Source organism: Leptodactylus fuscus, chromosome 7, assembly GCF_031893055.1.
Source record: "Leptodactylus fuscus isolate aLepFus1 chromosome 7, aLepFus1.hap2, whole genome shotgun sequence".
NCBI classification, from domain to species: domain Eukaryota; kingdom Metazoa; phylum Chordata; class Amphibia; order Anura; family Leptodactylidae; genus Leptodactylus; species Leptodactylus fuscus.
Window position 1 is genome coordinate 49,917,657 of NC_134271.1, and position 20,212 is coordinate 49,937,868.

The 20,212-nt window shown below is 38.6% G+C and overlaps 1 protein-coding gene across 1 annotated transcript in view; it reads left to right on the forward strand.

Moving 5' to 3' along the window:
- Nucleotides 1-19,539, forward strand: part of PHAF1 (phagophore assembly factor 1) — a 42,749-nt gene extending 23,210 nt beyond the window's left edge. Inside the window, exons 4-17 of the mRNA XM_075281885.1 lie at nucleotides 1,931-2,014; nucleotides 2,105-2,148; nucleotides 6,051-6,130; nucleotides 6,236-6,330; nucleotides 8,463-8,560; nucleotides 8,648-8,760; nucleotides 9,307-9,440; nucleotides 11,159-11,242; nucleotides 11,821-11,903; nucleotides 12,710-12,753; nucleotides 12,869-12,912; nucleotides 14,467-14,525; nucleotides 15,636-15,708; nucleotides 17,000-19,539. Of these exons, the coding sequence (XP_075137986.1) occupies nucleotides 1,931-2,014; nucleotides 2,105-2,148; nucleotides 6,051-6,130; nucleotides 6,236-6,330; nucleotides 8,463-8,560; nucleotides 8,648-8,760; nucleotides 9,307-9,440; nucleotides 11,159-11,242; nucleotides 11,821-11,903; nucleotides 12,710-12,753; nucleotides 12,869-12,912; nucleotides 14,467-14,525; nucleotides 15,636-15,708; nucleotides 17,000-17,089 (1,125 nt within the window). The 3' untranslated portion in view covers nucleotides 17,090-19,539. The remainder of the gene's footprint in view (nucleotides 1-1,930; nucleotides 2,015-2,104; nucleotides 2,149-6,050; nucleotides 6,131-6,235; nucleotides 6,331-8,462; nucleotides 8,561-8,647; nucleotides 8,761-9,306; nucleotides 9,441-11,158; nucleotides 11,243-11,820; nucleotides 11,904-12,709; nucleotides 12,754-12,868; nucleotides 12,913-14,466; nucleotides 14,526-15,635; nucleotides 15,709-16,999) is intronic.
- Nucleotides 19,540-20,212: the final 673 nt, after the last annotated feature.

The window sequence follows — 20,212 nt, forward strand, 5'->3', positions numbered from 1 at the left end:
ATTGTCTTAAAAACGTTTTTTTATTTTTCTATGTCAATCACCAACTAATCATCTTTTTTATTAGATCTTGCGATTATGGCTATTTTGCTATTGGTTGACCGATTATAGATATATTTGTGCACATTGTTATACACAAATTTGTTTCTTTTCAATGTTTACTCACCATTATACTATCCGACCTCAAAGCGATTTGATTAGAATGGTGTTATTCTAGTTGAATACATGTATGTAAGGGGTAATTCCTCTATTTATTAGTGTAAATTGTGTTTTCCTCAAGCCAGGTTCGTGAATGCTTTATGGACATATTGACTTACCTGTTATAGGTTCTGTATGTTGCTTCTCTTTCTTTTTAATGCGGCCGGTAGGTGACGCGATTATGATCGCACATCCTTTGTTGATATATGTTCCAGTTGGGCATGTACGTTGAGGTGGGTGTAGGTTCTATCTGTCTCTCTGGACACACCCCCCGGCTATTGAATAGGGAGTAGCAATTGACGCACCGCCCACTGGGTGTTTCCTTTTCTCTTTCTAGGTGGGCGTCAGAAAGAGTCTCGCGGTTATGCGAAAGAGCAGCTTGTTTATTTGGTACACTCTATGCGCAAGATCACGGAGAGGTGTGCGCGTCGGCAGGACTCTGATTGGTTTTCCCTACATTGGGGTTGGATAAGGTGTCCGTCTGTATCTCCCTGTCCGGGCGGGCACGGATTACGCACTACCCTACATCTTATCTGCGCAAGGTCACGGAGAGCTATGCGCGTCGGCAGGATGCCGATTGGAGGTTTCCTGCTTCTGGGCTAGGTGAGGTGTTGTACAGGTAAATGTCGGCGTGTTACGGATTGGTCACTTACTTCTCCATCTGTTTATGTTGTAGTTCTCCTTCAGGTCCGTCCTGAGGCATTGGGACGTTTCTGTGATTGGTCTATCTGGTGATTGACATAGGAGTTTTCCAATCTAATTCGACTTGAGTGATATATTTAAAGCACATGGAGTGTAACATATGGTATTGCATATTAGGCTTGAAAAAGCGTTCGATAACGCGAAACGGCTGTTGCCTTTTTTTCTTTGCCAATTATGTTATCTTTCCCTCCCTGAGGACTTATTTTACTATGTTCTAAATAAAATAATTATTTTTTATACAAAGAAAAGATTTGCCGTCTACTGATTGGTGAGTGCCCACCCATATCTTTACTATTCTACTTACTGTGAATTCTGCTGCTGCTTGAGACTCCTTGCTGATTGGAGCCATTAATTTGTTTTGTTTTTTCAAGCAGAAAACAGCAGAATTTTAAGATAAAGTATTGTTATTATTTCTTATGCTTACTTGTATAGCGCCATCATATTCTGCAGCACTTTACAGACATTGACAGTCACTGTCCCATATAGGGCTCACAATCTACAGTCCCTATCAGTATGTCTTTGGCGTGTGGGAGGAAACCGGAGGAAACCCACGCAAACACGGCGAGAACATACAAACTCCTTGCAGATGTCATCCTTGGCAGGATTCGAACCCAGGACTCCAGCGCTGCAGTGCTAACCACTGAGCCACCGTGCTGCCCTACATTTCCTTTTAATCCAGAATCACCTGCTTGCTTTATTAAATGTGTTGTCTGAAAAGTTATTGATCATTTTAGTTTGGTTAAAATTCTGTTCAACCCATTGTTAGGTATAAATGTGTTTATAGTAATATTACTAACATGGCATCCATATTTTAATATCAGATATGTGTATAGTTCTTTACTTATACCTTTATTTACAACTTTGTTGATTTATTTCTGAATAAATTGCAGGAAGATATTTTTTATATTTCATTTTATATTCTATTGGGTCTACCCAGAGGATAACCTGTATGATTGTCCTGGTGTCTGAGCATATTGTAAGGTGTCGGAGATTTTGGTTGTCTACTCTCCTGAACTTCTGTCTATTTTTACAGTGTCCTCTTAATCATGACCTCATCCTCAGCCTGACTCAGGACGGGATCAAACTGCTGTTTGATGCTTATAATCAAAGGCTAAAGGTGAGAGGCTTGTGAATATCCATTACTGATGGGAAGAGGCTTCCAGTTCTGGATCACACTGACATCCCCAATCTTTATCTGCCCTTTCAGGTGATAGAAGTCTATGATTTGTCAAAAGTGAAATTAAAATACTGGTGAGTGTTCCAATATTTTCTTTTACTGTGGTTTTTTTGGCATGCTTTGCCCAGTGAACTTTTTCAAAGGATCTTCTTTACAGGGGACAACCTGCATAAGCTCCTGGACATCAGATGGACACTTGCTTTTGTCTTATATAGACTCTTGCCTGTAGAGAGGCAGGTCAGCATTTATAGTATTACTAGCTGGTACCCGCGACTTCGTCTGCGGTGATTGTAGAAGTGGGTATATACAGGCGCGGGTAAGGTTTTCGTAGTGTGTATATGGTATGGGATATGAAATGTAACTTTGTATCTTGTTTTTGCTGTAATTCAGAGAATACGGGAGACTTTTGTGTTGAAGTTAATTTGTATGTGAGCTGCTATACGGTGTTGTGAGAAACTTTACATAGTGACTTTGGGACAGAAGTATTTGAAGTTAACCCTTGGCATTTTTTGATTTTCGTTTTTGACTCCCCTCCTTCTAAACCCCATAACTTTTTTATTTCTCCGCTCCCAGAGCCATATGAGGTCTTAATTTTTCCTGGGACAAATTTTTCTTCATGATGCCACCATTATTTATTCTATATAATGTACTGGGAAGCAGGGAAAAAATTCAGAATGGGGTGGATTTGAAGAAAAAATGCATTTCTGCGACTTTCTTAAGGGCTTTGGTTTTACGGCGTTCACTGTGCAACCAAAATGAAATGTCCCCTGTATTCTGTGCTTCGTTATGATTCCGGGGATACCAAATTTATATGGTTTTATTTACATTTTGACCCCCTAAAAAAAATCCAAAACTGTGTTAAAAAATTATTTTTTGAAAAGTCGCCATATTCCGACAGCCGTAACTTTTTTATACATGCGTGTACGGGGATGTATAGGGCGCCATTTTTTGCGGGAATGGGTGTACTTTGTAGTTCTACCATTTTCGGGAAATGTTATTGCTTTGATCACTTTTTATTAAAATTTTTAGCAGAATCAAAACAGTGAAAAAATGGCAGTTTGGCACTTTTGACCATTTTTCCCGCTACGGTGTTTACCGAACAGGAAAAATATTTGTATAACTTTGTAGAGCGGGCGATTTCGGACGTGGGGATACCTAACATGTATGTGTTTCACAGTTTTTAACTACTTTTATATGTGTTATAGGGAAAGGGGGGTGATTTGAATTTTTTATCCTTTTTATTTATTTTTTATATTTTTTTTTACTTTTTTTAAACTTTTTTTTTTTGCATTTATTAGACCGCCTAGGGGTATTGACATGGGTGGGCGGTGTCGCGGATTGTCAGAGTGGTGGGGGTCGGCAAACATGGCTGCTCCGGAGCATTAAAGAGAGCCTCCTGGAGTATCGTTAAGGTGAGGGGCAAAGTGGTAAAGTATATGTATATGAGATTGTGTGGGGTTAGGGGCGAGGCTGTAGAGGGCAATATGAATTTTGTGGCTTGCTATGGTCCAAAGTGTGTGAGATTGCAGTGTGAGATTGGTGTGAGTTTGGGTTTTGTGGGGGTCCTGGCACAAACGTATGTGCGCTATTGTGACGAAAAGTAGCCTATTGTTTAATCGAGTGTAATGACTATGTTTGTGGAAAATTTCAGCCAAATCGGTGGAGCGGTTTTTCCGTGATTGAGGAACAAACATCCGAACATGCAAACATCCAAACACACAAACCCACAAACTCACAAACTTTCACATTTATAATATTAATAGGATAGAATCTGAAAAAGTTTAATAAAAATGTGAATTGAAAAAAAAAAATTGCCGGTGAGGCCAAATACTGAGACCTAACTATAAAAAAAAAAAAAATCTTTTTTTATTATTATTCTATTTCAGTCTTTGGAGGTATAGCTTAAAAATGTTGTCTGACTTCCAGAAGTACACAGTAATGGTTAGAGAGACAGATAATTTATGCAATTTTTGTAACAGAAAATATATTGTTGGAATTTTTTTTTAATACCATAGGACATATGTACTAATCTTTCATAAAAATGAAACAAATGCATAAATAAATGTGACATTTGGCATTTATTGGTTTATTTAACTTGTTCTGTACAAGCATGAACAGATTTGTGGGCCGCCTTCTTGTACAGTAGGCTTGGTAGTCACAATATTGCAATCTGTAGATCTGTCCGTTACGTTAATTAAATGTTTCCCTGTCTGATGGCAGATCATCACTGCAGCTCAGCTCTCTTTTACTTGAACTGAGCTGCAGTACCTCTGCATTCCCACTGTATGGAGATCAGATCTGTGCTTCATTCTCTGTATTGGTTCCAGCAATGGTGGAACATGTCACCAACACAATTCTGATATTGATGATCTTATCCTATGGGTAGGTTGTCAGTATCTTTCACCCAGGAAACCCCTTTAATGACACAATAAAAAACAAGAACGAACAGAGAAAAAGAACAAGAACAAACAGATGCAGTTCCGTGCTATCTGCCCCTGGTGGGTGAAGCTAAAGCATACATGTTTGTATGTTGTTTGTACACTGATGATGGCTACTGAGGACATCTGGGTAGAACAAAAAAGGACGTATTTCTTTCTAGACCCCAAACATCTACACGCTTTCTTCACTGTCTGGATGTGGTCCAGACGATCTGGGTCTATTTGTCTCTCATGGACCCCTTCCATCATTCGGACACCTTGTTTGTTCTTCCTGAGGGCCGTCGCAAGGGCCTGGCTGCTTCCAAGACTTCTATTTCCAGGTAGATTCGGTCTGCTATCAGGGAGGCTCAAGGGTAGACCGTCGCCTCTCCGGGTGACAGCTCCCTCCAGTGGAGCTTTCGGAGCTTCCTTGGCTGTTTGGCATCAGGCTTCTAACGCCAAGGTCTATAAGGCCGGCACCTGGACACACTTTCATCAAGTTCCACCAGATCCATTCTGTTACCTCTGATTCCAGTTTGTATTGTAAGGTTTTGCAAGCAGCTGTATGCTAGGTTGCTTGCATGGTTGTGTAATTCCCATCCTCTGGGATTACTTTAGGACATCCCACATCCCATGGTGCTGTGTGTCGTCCCCCCCGAATTTTTTTTCTTCCTCTTCCCGCCCAGGCTGTTTTGGTTCGTTTTTGGGTTCAGGACATGTTGTTCACTGTTAGTTCCATGTTTTGCGTTTTTTTTGTTTTGTTTTGTTTTGTTTTTTTAAATCTGTGTCTCTCTCCAACTGCTGTGCTACAAACTGGCTAGCATAGTGTCTGTGGAAAGGGTATAGACCAGAGGCAGAGCGACCATCTTTTGCTATTCCTAGTGTTTGCCTCCTAGTGGCCAGCCCTATACCCATAGTGCTGTGTCCCCCAATGAATACAACAAGAAAAGCAAGTAAAATGAGTAAAAAAAATCCAATATTTGTGTGCATACTGATGGCATCATATCTGTGCTCTAACTGGTATTAAAGAGGTATTCCAACCCCCAGGTGTTTGGTTTTTTTTTATGTAGATTGTGAGCCCCATATAGGGATCACGTACTTTTTTTTTTTTTTTCCTATCAGTATGTCTTTGTAGAATGGGAGGAAATTGAGACTCCTTGCTGATTGGGCCCATTCATTTGTTTGTTTGTTTTTTCAAGCAGAAAACAGAATTTTAAGATAAAGTATTATTATTATTTATTATGCTTGCTTGTATAGCGCCATCACATTCCACAGCGCTTTACAGACATTGACAGTCACTGTCCCATTTAGGGCTCACAATCTACAGTCCCTATCAGTATGCCTTTGGCGTGTGGGAGGAAACCGGAGTACCCGGAGGAAACCCACGCAAACACGGGGAGAACATACAAACTCCTTGCAGATGTTGTTCCTGGCGGGATTCGAACCCAGGACTCCAGCGCTTTAAGGTTGCAGTGCTAACCACTGAGCCACCGTGTTGCCCCTAGGTGGTTTTTAGTACTTCTTATTTCAACTAATGATACTTGTTTGTATTGTTCCAGTGGGGTTCACTTCAACTCGCAGGCCATAGCTCCCACTATAGAGCAAATAGACCAGTCATTCGGAGCAACACATCCAGGAGGTAAAAACACCTTTTATACATGAGGAGCTTTTAGATACATTTCTATAATAGCTGTAGTCTACATGGAGGTAAGACCTGAGTAATCTGTGATTCTATTTATTACAGTTTATAACTCAGCAGAACAACTGTTCCACCTCAACTTCCGTGGTTTATCTTTCTCTTTTCAACTGGATTCTTGGACAGAAGCCCCCAAATATGAGGTAGGAAATCTTATTTCTGATTCCTTTTAATGTATGTTTGACAATAACTAAAGGGAATCTGTCACCCGCATTTTGCCCTCTCCAGAGGTTATGAAGAAAATGACATTCACATTGATTTTACGGTCTCTGTTATATGTGTTTTTTAGGCCGGGGCCCCATGTAGCATAAACACTGGCAAAACGTGCAGGGTTTTACTGCGCCAATCCCACCTACAGATTGCAGAAAAATATCTGTTTCGGACATACTGCATCACTAAATCATAGCATGTCACAGCATGGCGTTTTCCATATACATATAATTGAAGAAGTCTGCAGAGGAAAACTGTGCAGACTTTCTGTGAAAAGCACTGCGTGAAAATTGGCAAAGCGTTTTCCCCCGTGGTGTTTTGGCTACGGCTGCTACGTGAGACCTTAGCCTTAAGGAGATTTTCCTGTGAACATAGCTATATTTAAAGGCTACCTGAATTTTCATCAAAAGTTTACATGTCTGCAGGGTCTAGCTGGGGAGTCTGTTCTATGGCTGTATACATCATCATAAGACTATTCTACTGCTGATAGTTCTATTATGGCTGCAGCACATTTTGTATTTCTAGCTGAGGCAGGAAGCCTTTACAATCAGTGAAGGAACTTTTTATGGTCTGTCAGAAATCCAGCCATGGTTTCCTTATGGTCATCAGGCAGGGACAGTGCATGATGGGCCAAATGATGCCTGGGTTTCAGAGAAGTCCCAGACCATAGGAAGTTTCGGCATACATCGTTGTATCTGTTGTACATCTATCAAGACAAAAGACTGTCACAACTAAGTTGGTTGCAGAAAATGTTTAACATTCTGCAAATTTTTTCATTATATTTGCTAAAATGTTTATCTTTTAATTGTCTACAAATTTAAATATGGTTATATTTATAGGAAAACCCCTTGAAGCTTACCTAAAATGTTTTTTTTTTTTTTTTTTTAATTCCATACATCAATAGTGTAAGTAAGATTAGTAAACTTTAATAAATATAAAATACATATGTAATATATTTTATTAAAGAAAATTACCTGATGCGTCACTCCTTCTGTCCCAGAACAAATCTGTATATGCAAGTCTATTCAGCATTAAGTGGCAGGCAGTAGAAGTCTATGGAGGGGGAGGGCAGCTTCTAGGGACAGAGAGATAACCAGACCTTTTTGCACTATACAGTGACGGTTTTTTCTCAACATATAGCCGGATTAACAGTTGTCCAGCTCTTTTAGGTGTAAACTGAATTTTATTGAAATTTTCAAAATAAAGAAACAGAATCACAGTACATTACAAAATAACAAAAAGAAGACGAACCAAAAGCAAGTTCAATAACAGGAAAACGGCAAAACAGTGCCCTAAACGGGCCAAACAAGAGGCAGAAGTGCCAGAAGAACACAAATCAAAACAAATCAAAAAGAAAATCTGCAGACACAACACGGCCCCAAGAGCGATACCAGAACAACACAGAACTAGGGGAAGACAAGACACCACGGTCCAGCTCTTTTAGATTCTCATTAGATGCTGTAGACAGTCCTCCCTGTCTGCCCTCTATCTCCCTTGTCCTCCCTCTCCATAAACTTCATTGTGTGTATAGGCATAATCACTCAATGCTGTGGGTGATAAGAGGAAGGAAATAATTTAAGAAACCAGCATTTTTCTTTTCTAAAGCGTATTACAAAGAATACTTCTGCTGCACTATTGATTTATGAAAAATAAAAGTTTTGGTGTGGTTTCAAGTACATTCTGCAAACTGCATACCATATGAGTTGTAGCTCTCAGGTTATACTGGGAGGAAATCCATGCTTAGTGTTCAGAATCTTCAGGGCTTGCCCCAGCCACCCCTTTAAGCACATTATAAGGGAGAAAGCTGAAAATCGGAGGGCAGGTGTGGACAGGGCCAACCCCACAGCTCATGGCTCACATTGTGCTCTATTATTTACTCCAAATGCTATGTGAGCACTGCTAATAAAAATACAAGTATTTCTCAGAAAGTACCTTGCTGTCATAATGCTGAAACCAATGTGCCGATAACTATTGACATTGCTCTACATTAATACTATTACTATGACCAGATCTGTGTATATGGTTACATTGAGAATGAAGGCAAATTATTTTCTTTCCTTTAAAGCCCAATTTTGCCCATGGACTTGCATCAATTCAGATACCACACGGAGCCATGGTAAAGCGCATGTACATCTACAGTGGTAACAGCCTCCAAGATACAAAGTAAGGAAGTGTTTTCAACTTTTACTTGCCTTCCTTTTTTTTTACAGCGGATATACCATGTTATACCCTGATTTTTATTCCTGACAGAGCCCCTCCTATGCCCCTGAGCTGTTATCTGGGCAACGTGTATTCAGAAAATGTTGATGTTCTTCGTGATGCATCTGGACCTTTAGGACTGAGACTCCGTCTGATCAGCACAGGTATTCCAGAGTGTAGAATTCATACAGGGATATACACAGTGTTTCCTTGTACTCAGCTGCCTGCAATGCAAAAAAAAAGTAGTGCAAATTCTAAAAAATAAAATCGCCTTTCTAATTTAATTCAAGCCCTATTGTGTATTTTATATTCTAGTTGGGTTATTCTCTGATGGCACTTATGGCAGAGGTGGGGAAGCTTTTTCAGACTCAGTAGAGTCTGGAATATTAGATGAGCGGCAACATCAGCAGCTCTCCCCAGGAGTATCTGTTCCTTGTGCTGATATGTGCTTTAACAACCTGATGCTGGCACATGTGAAAACTTCACTATTTCATAATATAACATAAAAGAATCTCTTATTTATTTACATTGTCACTGAATATATATTGAAGTGGTGTAGAATGTTAACATTGGTATCCTCTGTTTGTTGGCAGAATATAGAGGCCATGAACCTGTATATTCACTTTAAAGTGGGCGGGCATGGTGGCAAATTCTGCTTAATGAAAACATTTTGCAGGCAACAAGGCTGCCATCTTTCCTTGTCTTTGCAGGTTGTGGTCCTGGAGTGATGGCCGAAGCAAAGACACGATTGTCTGAGCGCTGTGTATATTTTGGAGATTCCTGTCAGGATGTGTTGAGCACACTTGGTGCTCCACACAAAGTCTTCTACAAGTCTGAGGACAAAGTAAGTAGTACTTAGATGAATGGGATGTCTTGAACCATGGACTTTGCAGCGAGAACGAGCAGGATGCCCATTTTTTCCATGTCCTCTCCTAATCTGTTCAGGCAGATTCTTCCTGAAATTCCCATTTGGAAGACAGATTTTTGAACTTTTTTTATGCAGATTTTGAAGCAGACTTTCAGAAGCTGCATCTTTCAAATTCCCAAAACAGACTTTTTTTGCCTGACCAAATTTCTCTGGGTACGTTTGAAGATACCCCCAACTTCAACTTCCCTTTTTATATAGGAACCCATACTCCCATGAGAAGCAGTGGGAGAAACAAGAGAAAGCACACAGAAGGGGCAGAAAGTGGATTTCAGTGATGTGTTTCACTGAAAGAAGCAAACATCAGTTAATTAAGTTTATTATAACATTTAATGTAATAAATTCTGACAGAAAATCAAAATTTGTTCAGAACTTTCGGTATGCGTTATATTCAGAGCAGTTACATTCTGTACTTGTAAGCTAAGACTACACCGTACAGCTGAATGTACCAAACCATACCCACATGGGCAGGGAATTGACGGTATGATTTTTTTTTTGTGAATTGTGCACCCATTCTCCACTTGATGTTGCAAAATTATAGGTTGCTGTTAATAATACTGTAGATTTTTTTACAGGCCAAAGCATGATTGGTGTGATAGGAAATCATCTCACTACTTATTATGTTAAAGGAGTTTTCTGGGCTAAAAATATTGATGATGTATACTAAAGATTATGTATTTGACACCAGGCACATACATGAATCAAATGTTCTCATTAGCCGATACACAGACAGTAGAAGAGGAAGCAGACAGCTCTGTTCCCTGTCTAGTGGCCAGACCAGGGTATTGCAGATCAGCTCCCATTCAATGTTAGTTATTGCACAGTGAACAGATCGGTGGGGTGCTGGGCCTTGAACGCTCATCAATCTAATATTGATGTCCTATCCTTGTATATTCCAGTAGTTTGTTTTGTGTCATAGTCAAGTGATGTCACTTGTTTGGTACATTGATTAGATCTCATTATATAAGGTGAAAAATTCTTCAGCATCCCACTGAGCGCCAGGTATCATAGAACTACAGATGGAAGTTATACTGGGCATTGATGAAGACATGGAAAACACAAGCATTTTGCTCATTGATTCTAAATTGTATGTTGTTTTCTTATTGAGATATATATAATCTATATATAATATTTAGTATGACGCTTCCTTTTCCTTCATTGATCTGTGTTAATAAATTTGGTCAGGAAGTAGAGGATGAAGCCGCAGTCATCTTGACAACCTATTCCTTCTCCATTAACTCTAATGGACAGTTTCCAGTTTATTCTCTTTAATGGCCGAAGGGTTTGAGGGTGATTACATTTGGCGTCTTGGATGAGAAAAAGTCTTTGCCTTAGGCAGCTATTCCCTTATTGTCTTTGCTCAGACATTGAACACAAACCTCATGGCTGCTCTACATAGGTTAGAAGCATAAAAGCCATGAGTGTACTAATACTGCATACAGACACTTCTGCCAGCACAAACTAGGTAATGGCTGCTGCATCTTGTCCAATTGTGTGGTCCCACTACCCCCCTTGGCAAAATTGTCTTGGGTCTAATTGGTATAGTGATGAATATTGTTATGCCATATGTTATCTTCTGAATTAATAACATAAATTCCAGCACTTGATTTCTCATGTATTTTCTTTCATGTTTTCAGATGAAGATTCATTCCCCGTCCCCCCACAAACAGGTTCCTGCCAAGTGCAATGATTATTTCTATAACTATTTCACCCTGGGAGTGGTGAGTATTAATACCTGAAGCAAATACTGCCAAGTCTCCAGCTATTTTTATAGGGCCGGTCTGAATTATTGGTAAAGAGACGCGCAGAAGAATGTACAGAAATCCTGTATTCCCGTTATAGGAATAAGGAATAAGATTTATCATCTAGTTTGATCTTTTCTCCTTTTAAAATAGTATCAAGGATTAGCCTGCTGGAGCAGCTTTTATTAGAAATCCATATTGTGATGTTCCTCTATTACTCCTTCTGGAAATGTATGACTATGTAGACACAAGTTTTTACTATTCCCTTTGTCAATAGATTACTTCCCTGTACACCCTGATACTTTCAGCCCATTTTGTGAAGTGCATAGAGACACCCCTTGTTAACAAAATGAAAGGTAACAACCAGTTATCAGTTTGTTTTTACATTTCCAGGAGGAATAACAGAGCAGCAGCACAACAGTAGAAAATATGCTTCAGAATGATTGTTTTATGGGAAATACAAGTATTTACTTAAAAAAAAGTCAGCTTTTTAATATTTTTAACATTGCTTACTTGTTTTTTGTTTTTTATTCTTTGTCTTTATCTGACGTTTCCAGGATATTTTATTTGATGCAAATACACACAGGGCCAAGAAATTTGTATTGCACACAAATTACCCAGGACATTACAATTTTAACATGTGAGTAGACTCATTATTTGTTGTTTTATTATTATTTTTTTGTTTTATTGTGTTTTATCGTTGTCGTCATTCATCGTAATGATGTCATAACCTCCCAGTCAGGTGCAAGGCTGTCAATGTGGTTGTGACCAAATATTCACTCATGACCTGGGAAGCTTTCGCTCCTGCCTTAGTCCAATGTAAATAATTACTGGTCCTCATGGTATCTTGTAAGTGAATGACTGATGCCTAGAAAGGGTTCCTGTCTTTTGATTCACTGAGCTTGTGTGAATTATTTGTACTAGGATGAAAAAAGACAGATGCCTATAGGCAACTATACAGTGACAGGAGATTTAGGCAACACATATCATCATGATTTAGGTACGACATATCAACACAGCACAGGATCTTGTTTATAGACAGAGGTGGGGCCTGCACCTACTAGACCTTTATAGCGTATTTTGTGGATATGCCATTTATGTCCCAAGTGGAAATACCCCTTTATTGTGTTGTGACCAGGGCCTAAATCTGTGGCTATGTGTATCTGATATACAATTCACATACATGCATCTTCTAGCACATTAGAAGCTATGCATTAATTTGCAAAGGGATATTATTTGCTGACTGATATTAATAGCTATTCTGCTATGAACACGTGAGATTTATAAAGATGGAAGTGAAAGAATAAAGTCATGTAGTACTAGTAACAAAGATAATAGAGATGAACTATCTGGCCTATCATTATTGCTTAGTCAGTTTTCAAGATAAAGTATTGTGTCAGTATTCTCAGAAGTATTTCTAATTCATATCACGATTGTCTTCTTTAGTTATCATCGTTGTGATTTCCGGATTCCGTTGATAGTGAAGAAAGGTGAACTGCGTATTCTTTTGTGGTTACAAGTCCATATTCTTTTCCTTTCCTTTTTCTCAGAGCCTCTAATGTTATAACATGACAGTAACATCTGTTTTTTTAATACTTAACACAGACAACTCTGAAACACAGACAGAAATCTGCACCACCTACAGCAAGGTGAGATACATAGATTACTACTTGTAGTGTGATCATTGCAGGTATTCATCCCACTAAGGCTGTATTCACATGACTGTCTTTTTCTCAGCTGTGAACAATGGACAAATTGTTCTGTTTTTTTTTAATGGCTGCTTTGCATCTGTTAAAAAAAAAAAAACAGATGAATTTCATTGTTTTATACATTTTTTGACCCAAACCTCTGCTCTGTTTTGAGTGGGTGTAACTTGGAGCTCAGTCTGTTTTTAATGTTTGTTAAAAACTGACCCATTGCTTTCTATTGGGTCTGTGTCTCCATCAAAATGGACAAATGTAGAACATGCCAGTTTTTTTTAACTGTCCATTAAAAACCACACGTGTGAATACATTCATTCACTTTTGTTGTTCTAAAAGTGGATGTGTACTATTATGGTGGATGTTGGGAAGTGGTTTTGCAGTTAGTTATTATTGATGACCTATTCTCAGGATTGATAATTAGTAATTGAGTTCTGTGACCTCTTCACTTTTTACATTGCATGCATTTATTTCATTCTGACCATCCAATGTAATTACAACCTCTTTGTGTAGAAATTGAATGGAAGTATGCTGTTATTACACTGCATGGCTGCTATGAAACAGATGATATAAACAGTGAAGACGTCACAGAGCTCACCCGAGAACCGCAGGGTCTTTAAACCAGCTGATCATTGGGGCCCCAGATTTTGGTGGGAAATAGTAATGGTTTATCCTTCATAAATAGTGTCCTCTTAACAATATGTATACCTACATATTGTTCATTGGCATTACCACAAATTTCATTCCCCTTTTTGGCTAGAAATACTCCTCAAAAACGATAGGAAAGTGCGGTGAACTATAAGGTGGGGTATGATCTAATGGAATGTTATGTTCCTTCTTGTTCAGTGTCACAAAAATTCTAGTCCAATACTTATCTGTCCATTCCTGTTTAGAATTTTGCGACATCCTCCTCTGTGGCCTCCCAGCTTAGCATCTTACTTCCCTCCAATCTATTCTTTACTCTGCTGCCTGATTAATCCTCACTTCCCCTGGTTATTCATCTTTCTCTCCCCTCTGCCAGCCCTTCGAGTGGCTACCCACTCCCCAACAAAATCAATTCAAGATTTGATTTGACATACAAAGCAGTTCTCAACCTGTCCCCCTCCATACATCTCTGACCTAATCTCCCACTACTTACTCACCTGAAATCCCTGATCCTCACAGGACCTCCTTCTTCACTCTGCTCTGATTCCTTACAAACGCCTCAAAGACTTCTTCCGTACATCTCCTGGACTCTGGAACACACTACCATGATTCATAAGACTGTCCCCACAATCACAACCTTCAAGTGCAACCTGAAGACTTATCTTTTTAGAGAGGCATATAACATACATTATCCCTGCTACCACTATGGCACCCCATGAGTAATTGTGGGTCTCACTATTAGGTTAGATTACCTAATAGATCTTATTGTAAAACTGCATATGATTATAAAACTGGCTACTAGTGTAACACCTTGAAAGTGTTTTGATACTTTTTTTTTATTATTATTGTCTTTTGCAGTGGGACAGTATTCAAGAACACTTGGGGCACCCTATGGAGAAGCCAGTTGTTCTTCACAGGTAAAATAATCTGTATTGACTTGGGCTTACAAAGTTACCTATGAAAATCTTAGTATATATTTATATAAATCTATATAAATATAAGGTGGCAAAAAATACTTGTCCATGAATTGCAACCAGGGTAAAAAGACAGAAGAGTCCTTAGTAATTGTTGGTACAGGCGTGGTTATATCTGTATGATTATCATTTGTCCTAAAAGAGAAAAAAAAAATCTCAACTATCACTAAAAATCAGTCGGGAACCGTTTTTTTTACTTATTTAATAATGAGTACCCTGTATTATAAATAAAGGGGTTGTACCACATTTTTCTGGTGGATAGGTGATACACTTGTAACTGGTGGGGGTTCAACTGCTGGGTTTTTAAACATTTTGAACCTCTGCTAGTTTTTACATCTTTTAAATAAATTTTGTGATCTAAATGAAATAAGAAAAATTCCCATACCACTCAGTACTTTCTAAACAGATACTATAACGCAAGTTTGCCAAAAAATATATATATATATGTGTGTATATATATATGTGTGTGTGTGTGTATATATATATATATATATATATATATATATATATATATATATAGTAAACAAATTAAAAGTTCAAGATGTGCCTAGCCTTTTCATATTACTTATGCCTATGTTCATTTCTATATAAAATCTCCAGAAATAAATAGACCAAAAATATGGTTTTAACCTGGATTTTTTTAATAACAAAGTGCACCTTGAACCCTAAATAGATAGATAGATAGATAGATAGATAGATAGATAGATAGATAGATAGATATTTCCTGAAAGCAGACAACTGACCATTGGACTCTCTTGATGTTCTGTTGACAGCCATCTTCACTTTCACTTTGTATCAAACAGAATATATATATTTTTATATATGTCTACAATATTCACAACCCAAAACTGGGATTGACCATAGTGTAACATTATTGCAAAATTGCATAAAAATAATAAAATAAGCAGTACTTTCCTTCTCGATCTCTTGCTGCTCTTGTGTGAAGATGTAATCACAAAAAGATGGGTTTCCTATTATTTGTACTATATTCAATGATCTTGTGTTCAGAATGAAGTGTAATAATACATTAACCAGTTTTTATTTATTTTTCAGATCTTCCTCGCCAAATAACACAAACCCATTTGGATCAACTTTTTGTTTTGGTCTACAGAGGATGATTTTTGAGGTTAGCATATTGCATTTCTGTTATGGTTAACATTTACAACCTATTAACAAGTGTTCGGTAACAGTTCATAACATCTGTCCGCGACTATGTTGATTGATAGTAGTTATTTGAAGGATATCTGCTATTAAAGGGCTTTTCTGGACCCAAATAATTTCTTCATATTGATGACCTAACTGCAGGATGGGTCTTCAGTATGTGGTCTGTTTGGGTCTGGCTTCACTCCTGCACAAGTCAAAGTAGTGATGCTTCAGTTTCCTGGTAGCACTACTATGCAGTGGATGGGGCCAATGCGCTCCAAGTCCACGAGCAGCTTCTAGCACCCGGAGGCTGCTGCAACACATGGTCTGTGAGGGGTCCAAGTTGGTCTCTCCGAAACGCGGAAGTGATTTTTATACTTATACCATGAAGATTTTTTTAATACAAAATGCTATTATCTTTTTCCTTGTGATATGACCCATTAAAAGTTTAAGTTTTAATATATTTTTGATAACTGGTCTTATTGCTGGATATATACAACAGAAACGTTTTTGTTTTTCTATGCTGGACCACACATGATTTTGGTCTGGAAAACTCCTTTGAGATACACTAGTATGTAAAGGTGTCTATGAGCTAGTACAAAACAGTGTCTGAAAGCAAGTGCCCTCTGCAAATGATACTCCATAACTGTACGTGACATTTCTGGGATTTAGTTTTTATTGCTTTTTGGTTGATAAGATATTTACCACTTTGGCTAGATGTTAAATTATAGTGAATGGTATTAAAGGGAGTTTGTCATGTCCAAAATACCTCTTAAACCAATAGTAGTGCTGTGTATGGGCCTAATATTAGCATACAGATCCACATCATGTCAGACTGCAGATCTGCAGCACGTTTTTGAGATAGGAAAATCATTCATCATTTCCACAAAACTGAATATGCTTAATATACATGTTTTTCCCAGTACAGAGGTGGTGCTACTGATGAATTTATCTTTAGAGGTGGGGAATCCTTGACAAGAAGCCTTCTTGTCAGTTCACACTGGTTGAGATAAGTTATGTGCATATACCATAGGTCTCATTACAACTCTTAAAGGGGTGATGTCGCCAAAGACACATTCCTTAGCTACAGGAAAGGGAAGAGAGTCAGAGCACACAACATCTGAATGTTGGGACTTCCAGTGATCAGGAGAAAGTTCCCCTGAATGTCCCATGGGGCTGCTGGAGATCACCCCATAGCAAGAGCCACCCTAATAAGATTCCCCTTTATACATCCATGTTTTGCTTTAAATATTTGTTTGTGTTTTATGTTTTAGGTCATGCAAAACAACCATATAGCATCAGTTACCCTTTACGGAGCCCCAAGATCCACTGTGCATCAGAAATCATCTGAGCTGAGCCAGTAAGCACGAGAACAGCGGGTGAGGTTGTACAGCCCAGCGTGCCTTCACTTGCTGACAGATACCCACAGTGAATACAGCCGTATGTGCTGTTGGCCATGCAGCAAAGAGTTGCATGGAATTTGGGTGTCTGCGGTCGTCGCCTCGTTTCCAGTTCCTGCCAGGCATCCTTCTTGCAGTCAGCGTGCCCTCTGTGTCCCTGTAACCTCTACTGCAGAATGTCAGGGCCTCTGCTGCGTGTAAAAGCACAAACTGTCTCGAGCCACGTGCAGGAACAGGGCAAAAGAAGCCTTTGTGTTAGTGTTATTGAATTCACGTGGTAGTCACATCTGTATATATTAATATCCATGGGTATGTAAACACATTAATATTTCTGTGGTGAAGGACAGTCTGACATGTAATTGGTGTGTTTGTATATATGCATAGATTTATATATACAGCCACATATTCAGGTACCACACCATGTGACTTTAAAAATTCAATTACACACAAACTACCATCAGAATCTGTGTGTTGTACATATAAGATGTATGCTTTTTTTCCCCTGTATGGCAGAGGTGGTTGGCACTGATGCTGTTGAGATTTTTCAGATCATTGTATTCTGCTCCTGAGTAATTGCTACATTTAAGCAAGTCTGAAAGGGAAGTATTCATTTTTACAAAACATTTTTGTACTGACAGGGTTTCATCCTAAATCCCAGCAATGAAAAATTCCTAATGCACACATACAGGGGTGTCCAATACTATATGTCTCGTAGACAGTTTTGGGAAAGAAATATTGTACTTCCATTATACCATGTTCTATGAAAGTAGCTATACTTGATAAGAATTACAACAGATTTAAAGGGAATCTGTTCGCTACTTTGAGCCTTTACAACTACTTACAATGCTATATGGAGGGCAGAGAGAGCAGTGTTAACATACTTGGGGTGATGTTCATGTATGACAAATCCTCATTGTGCTTCAATGCCGTGTGCTCAGGAGGCTTCTTCTTTAGGTGCATTTTTCCAGGCTCTCTGCACTGAACATTCTCCAGGCCCTCCCTTCTACTCTGAGATGTAGCCGAAACCATCTCCTGATTGGTTTAGAGAAATCGCTTTGCATATAGAGGAGGGAACAGAGGGGGTGTTAGGTGCAATGGTCTGGGCACTGCACATATAGGAGCTGCATCCTGGTCATTTGCTATTCAGAGGGCCTTAAAACATGGATTTCTTTGTGATTGGACGTGCAGGTATGTTTACACTGCTCAAGCTGTTCACTATATAGCTCTGCCAGCAGTTACGCTTTGAGGGGTCAAACATGCTGCAGAATCCTTTTAAAGTGTTTGTCCACCATGGAACTTGATAGTACAGTTCAGAATTAGTTTAAGCAATTTTTTTTGCACTTCTAATTTTTTTACTGATCCTGATTTATTCCATATTATACGCCAGAGTTTCATTCATAGTTCTTCAGAGCTGAAATCTACCAGCATTCCTTATTGGATGATTGTATGCACAGAGCTTGTTCTGGTGATTCGTCCTCTAGGAAGTGTAGTCTTTACACCAGACACTACAGTAATCTTATGTGGGAAGAACTAACTGCCCTCTTGTGTAATAGGATCTCAGCTCAAGATGATAGTGAATGCAGCTCTATAATACAGGCTGTAATCACGGATAAGCACAGGACAAGTAATGAAATGGATTACGTAATTTTTATGTATGTTATAGCTAGATGTTAACAGCTGAAAGTGATGAACAAACATGGACGTGTCCTTTACGGACTGACACTTAGGAGCCTCTCTACATTTGCTGCCAAACAGCATTGCCGATATTTTAGGGAATTGGAATTCTTACATGGGGTATTGGTACCTCTGTACTCTGCACTTTGAAGTGGTTCCATCACCTAGATTCAATGGAGGGAGTGATTCTGTGGGTTTCTGAGACTAGTGGGAACGAGTGATAATGTCCTTGCTTCCTAGTAGGTTTTCTCACAGAATGGCTCTCCCTGTTGTTTCAAGATTTTGGGCGCACTTTAAAAGGGTGTTTTGGGTTTGTATTCACCCTGTGAGCAGTGTGTGACCCACACAAGCCTGCTGTCTGTCAGTGTTTGTGGCCTGCCTCATTGGTGAGGAGAAGCACCCGATATAATGTGCTCTTTGCCTATTTTTTCTTTTTTTTTTTTTTTTTTATAGTTTTTTTTTTTTTTTCTAACCATTTGCACTACATACACTTTACTTGATCAGTCAGTGCGTTCACTGAACAGCATCACTGAGAGATCTTTATGGATGTTCAGACATTGAGCAAAGCAATTATTTATACAGTGGGAATTAACCCTCTCCTCCCCATTTTCCTTCGCTAATAATTACTTGACAAACTAATTCTCTTTTTATAAAATCCAGTTCATCTCTGCTTTTGATTTAGCTTTTGCGTCCATTTAGTTGTTGTTTTTTGTATACTTTTTTTTTTTTTTTTTTTAAAGTAATTTTGTCTTATGATTATGACTAATTGATGTGAAGTTATATATTTTTTCTTAAGGGAAGCCTTGTTATTTTTTGTTAATGGGTACAGCTGCATTAAGACATATTGCCGGATGTAATAAAATATATGGGTAACGTCTTATATACATTGGTACAGTGTTTCAGACTGAGGCCAAACATCCCAGAATGCATTCTTGTAATGTTTTACCCTTTCTTCTAGTCAATAGCCAAAGACTTGTTCAGCATGTGTGTCATATGTTTTGCCTGAAAATTTGCAATGACGTTTGTATCTGTTATGTATTGATCCAGATTTCTTTGACGCAACAATAGATTAATACAGATAAGAAACATAAATAAGATGATAAAAAGGTAAATCAGGTACGGAAGACTTTATAAGGTCTTTGGAGCTTTTTATTTCTATTAAGCCTTCCTTGCCTGTGTCTTCAAGAAATTCTTCAGCATCATGTGTTTTTTTTCCCCAGCATGTTACAGGATGCTTAAGCCCATAGTGTAAGATATTGGGGCATGTAAATTCTATTATGACAAAATCAATGTTTTACAAAGAACTTGGCCCAAATTACCCTAGGAGTAGTGGGAAGGGGGACAGGGGAGAGGTTACGTATAGCTAGCTATCCCATTTATAATATTTTGCTGTAACAACTTGTGATATATGGA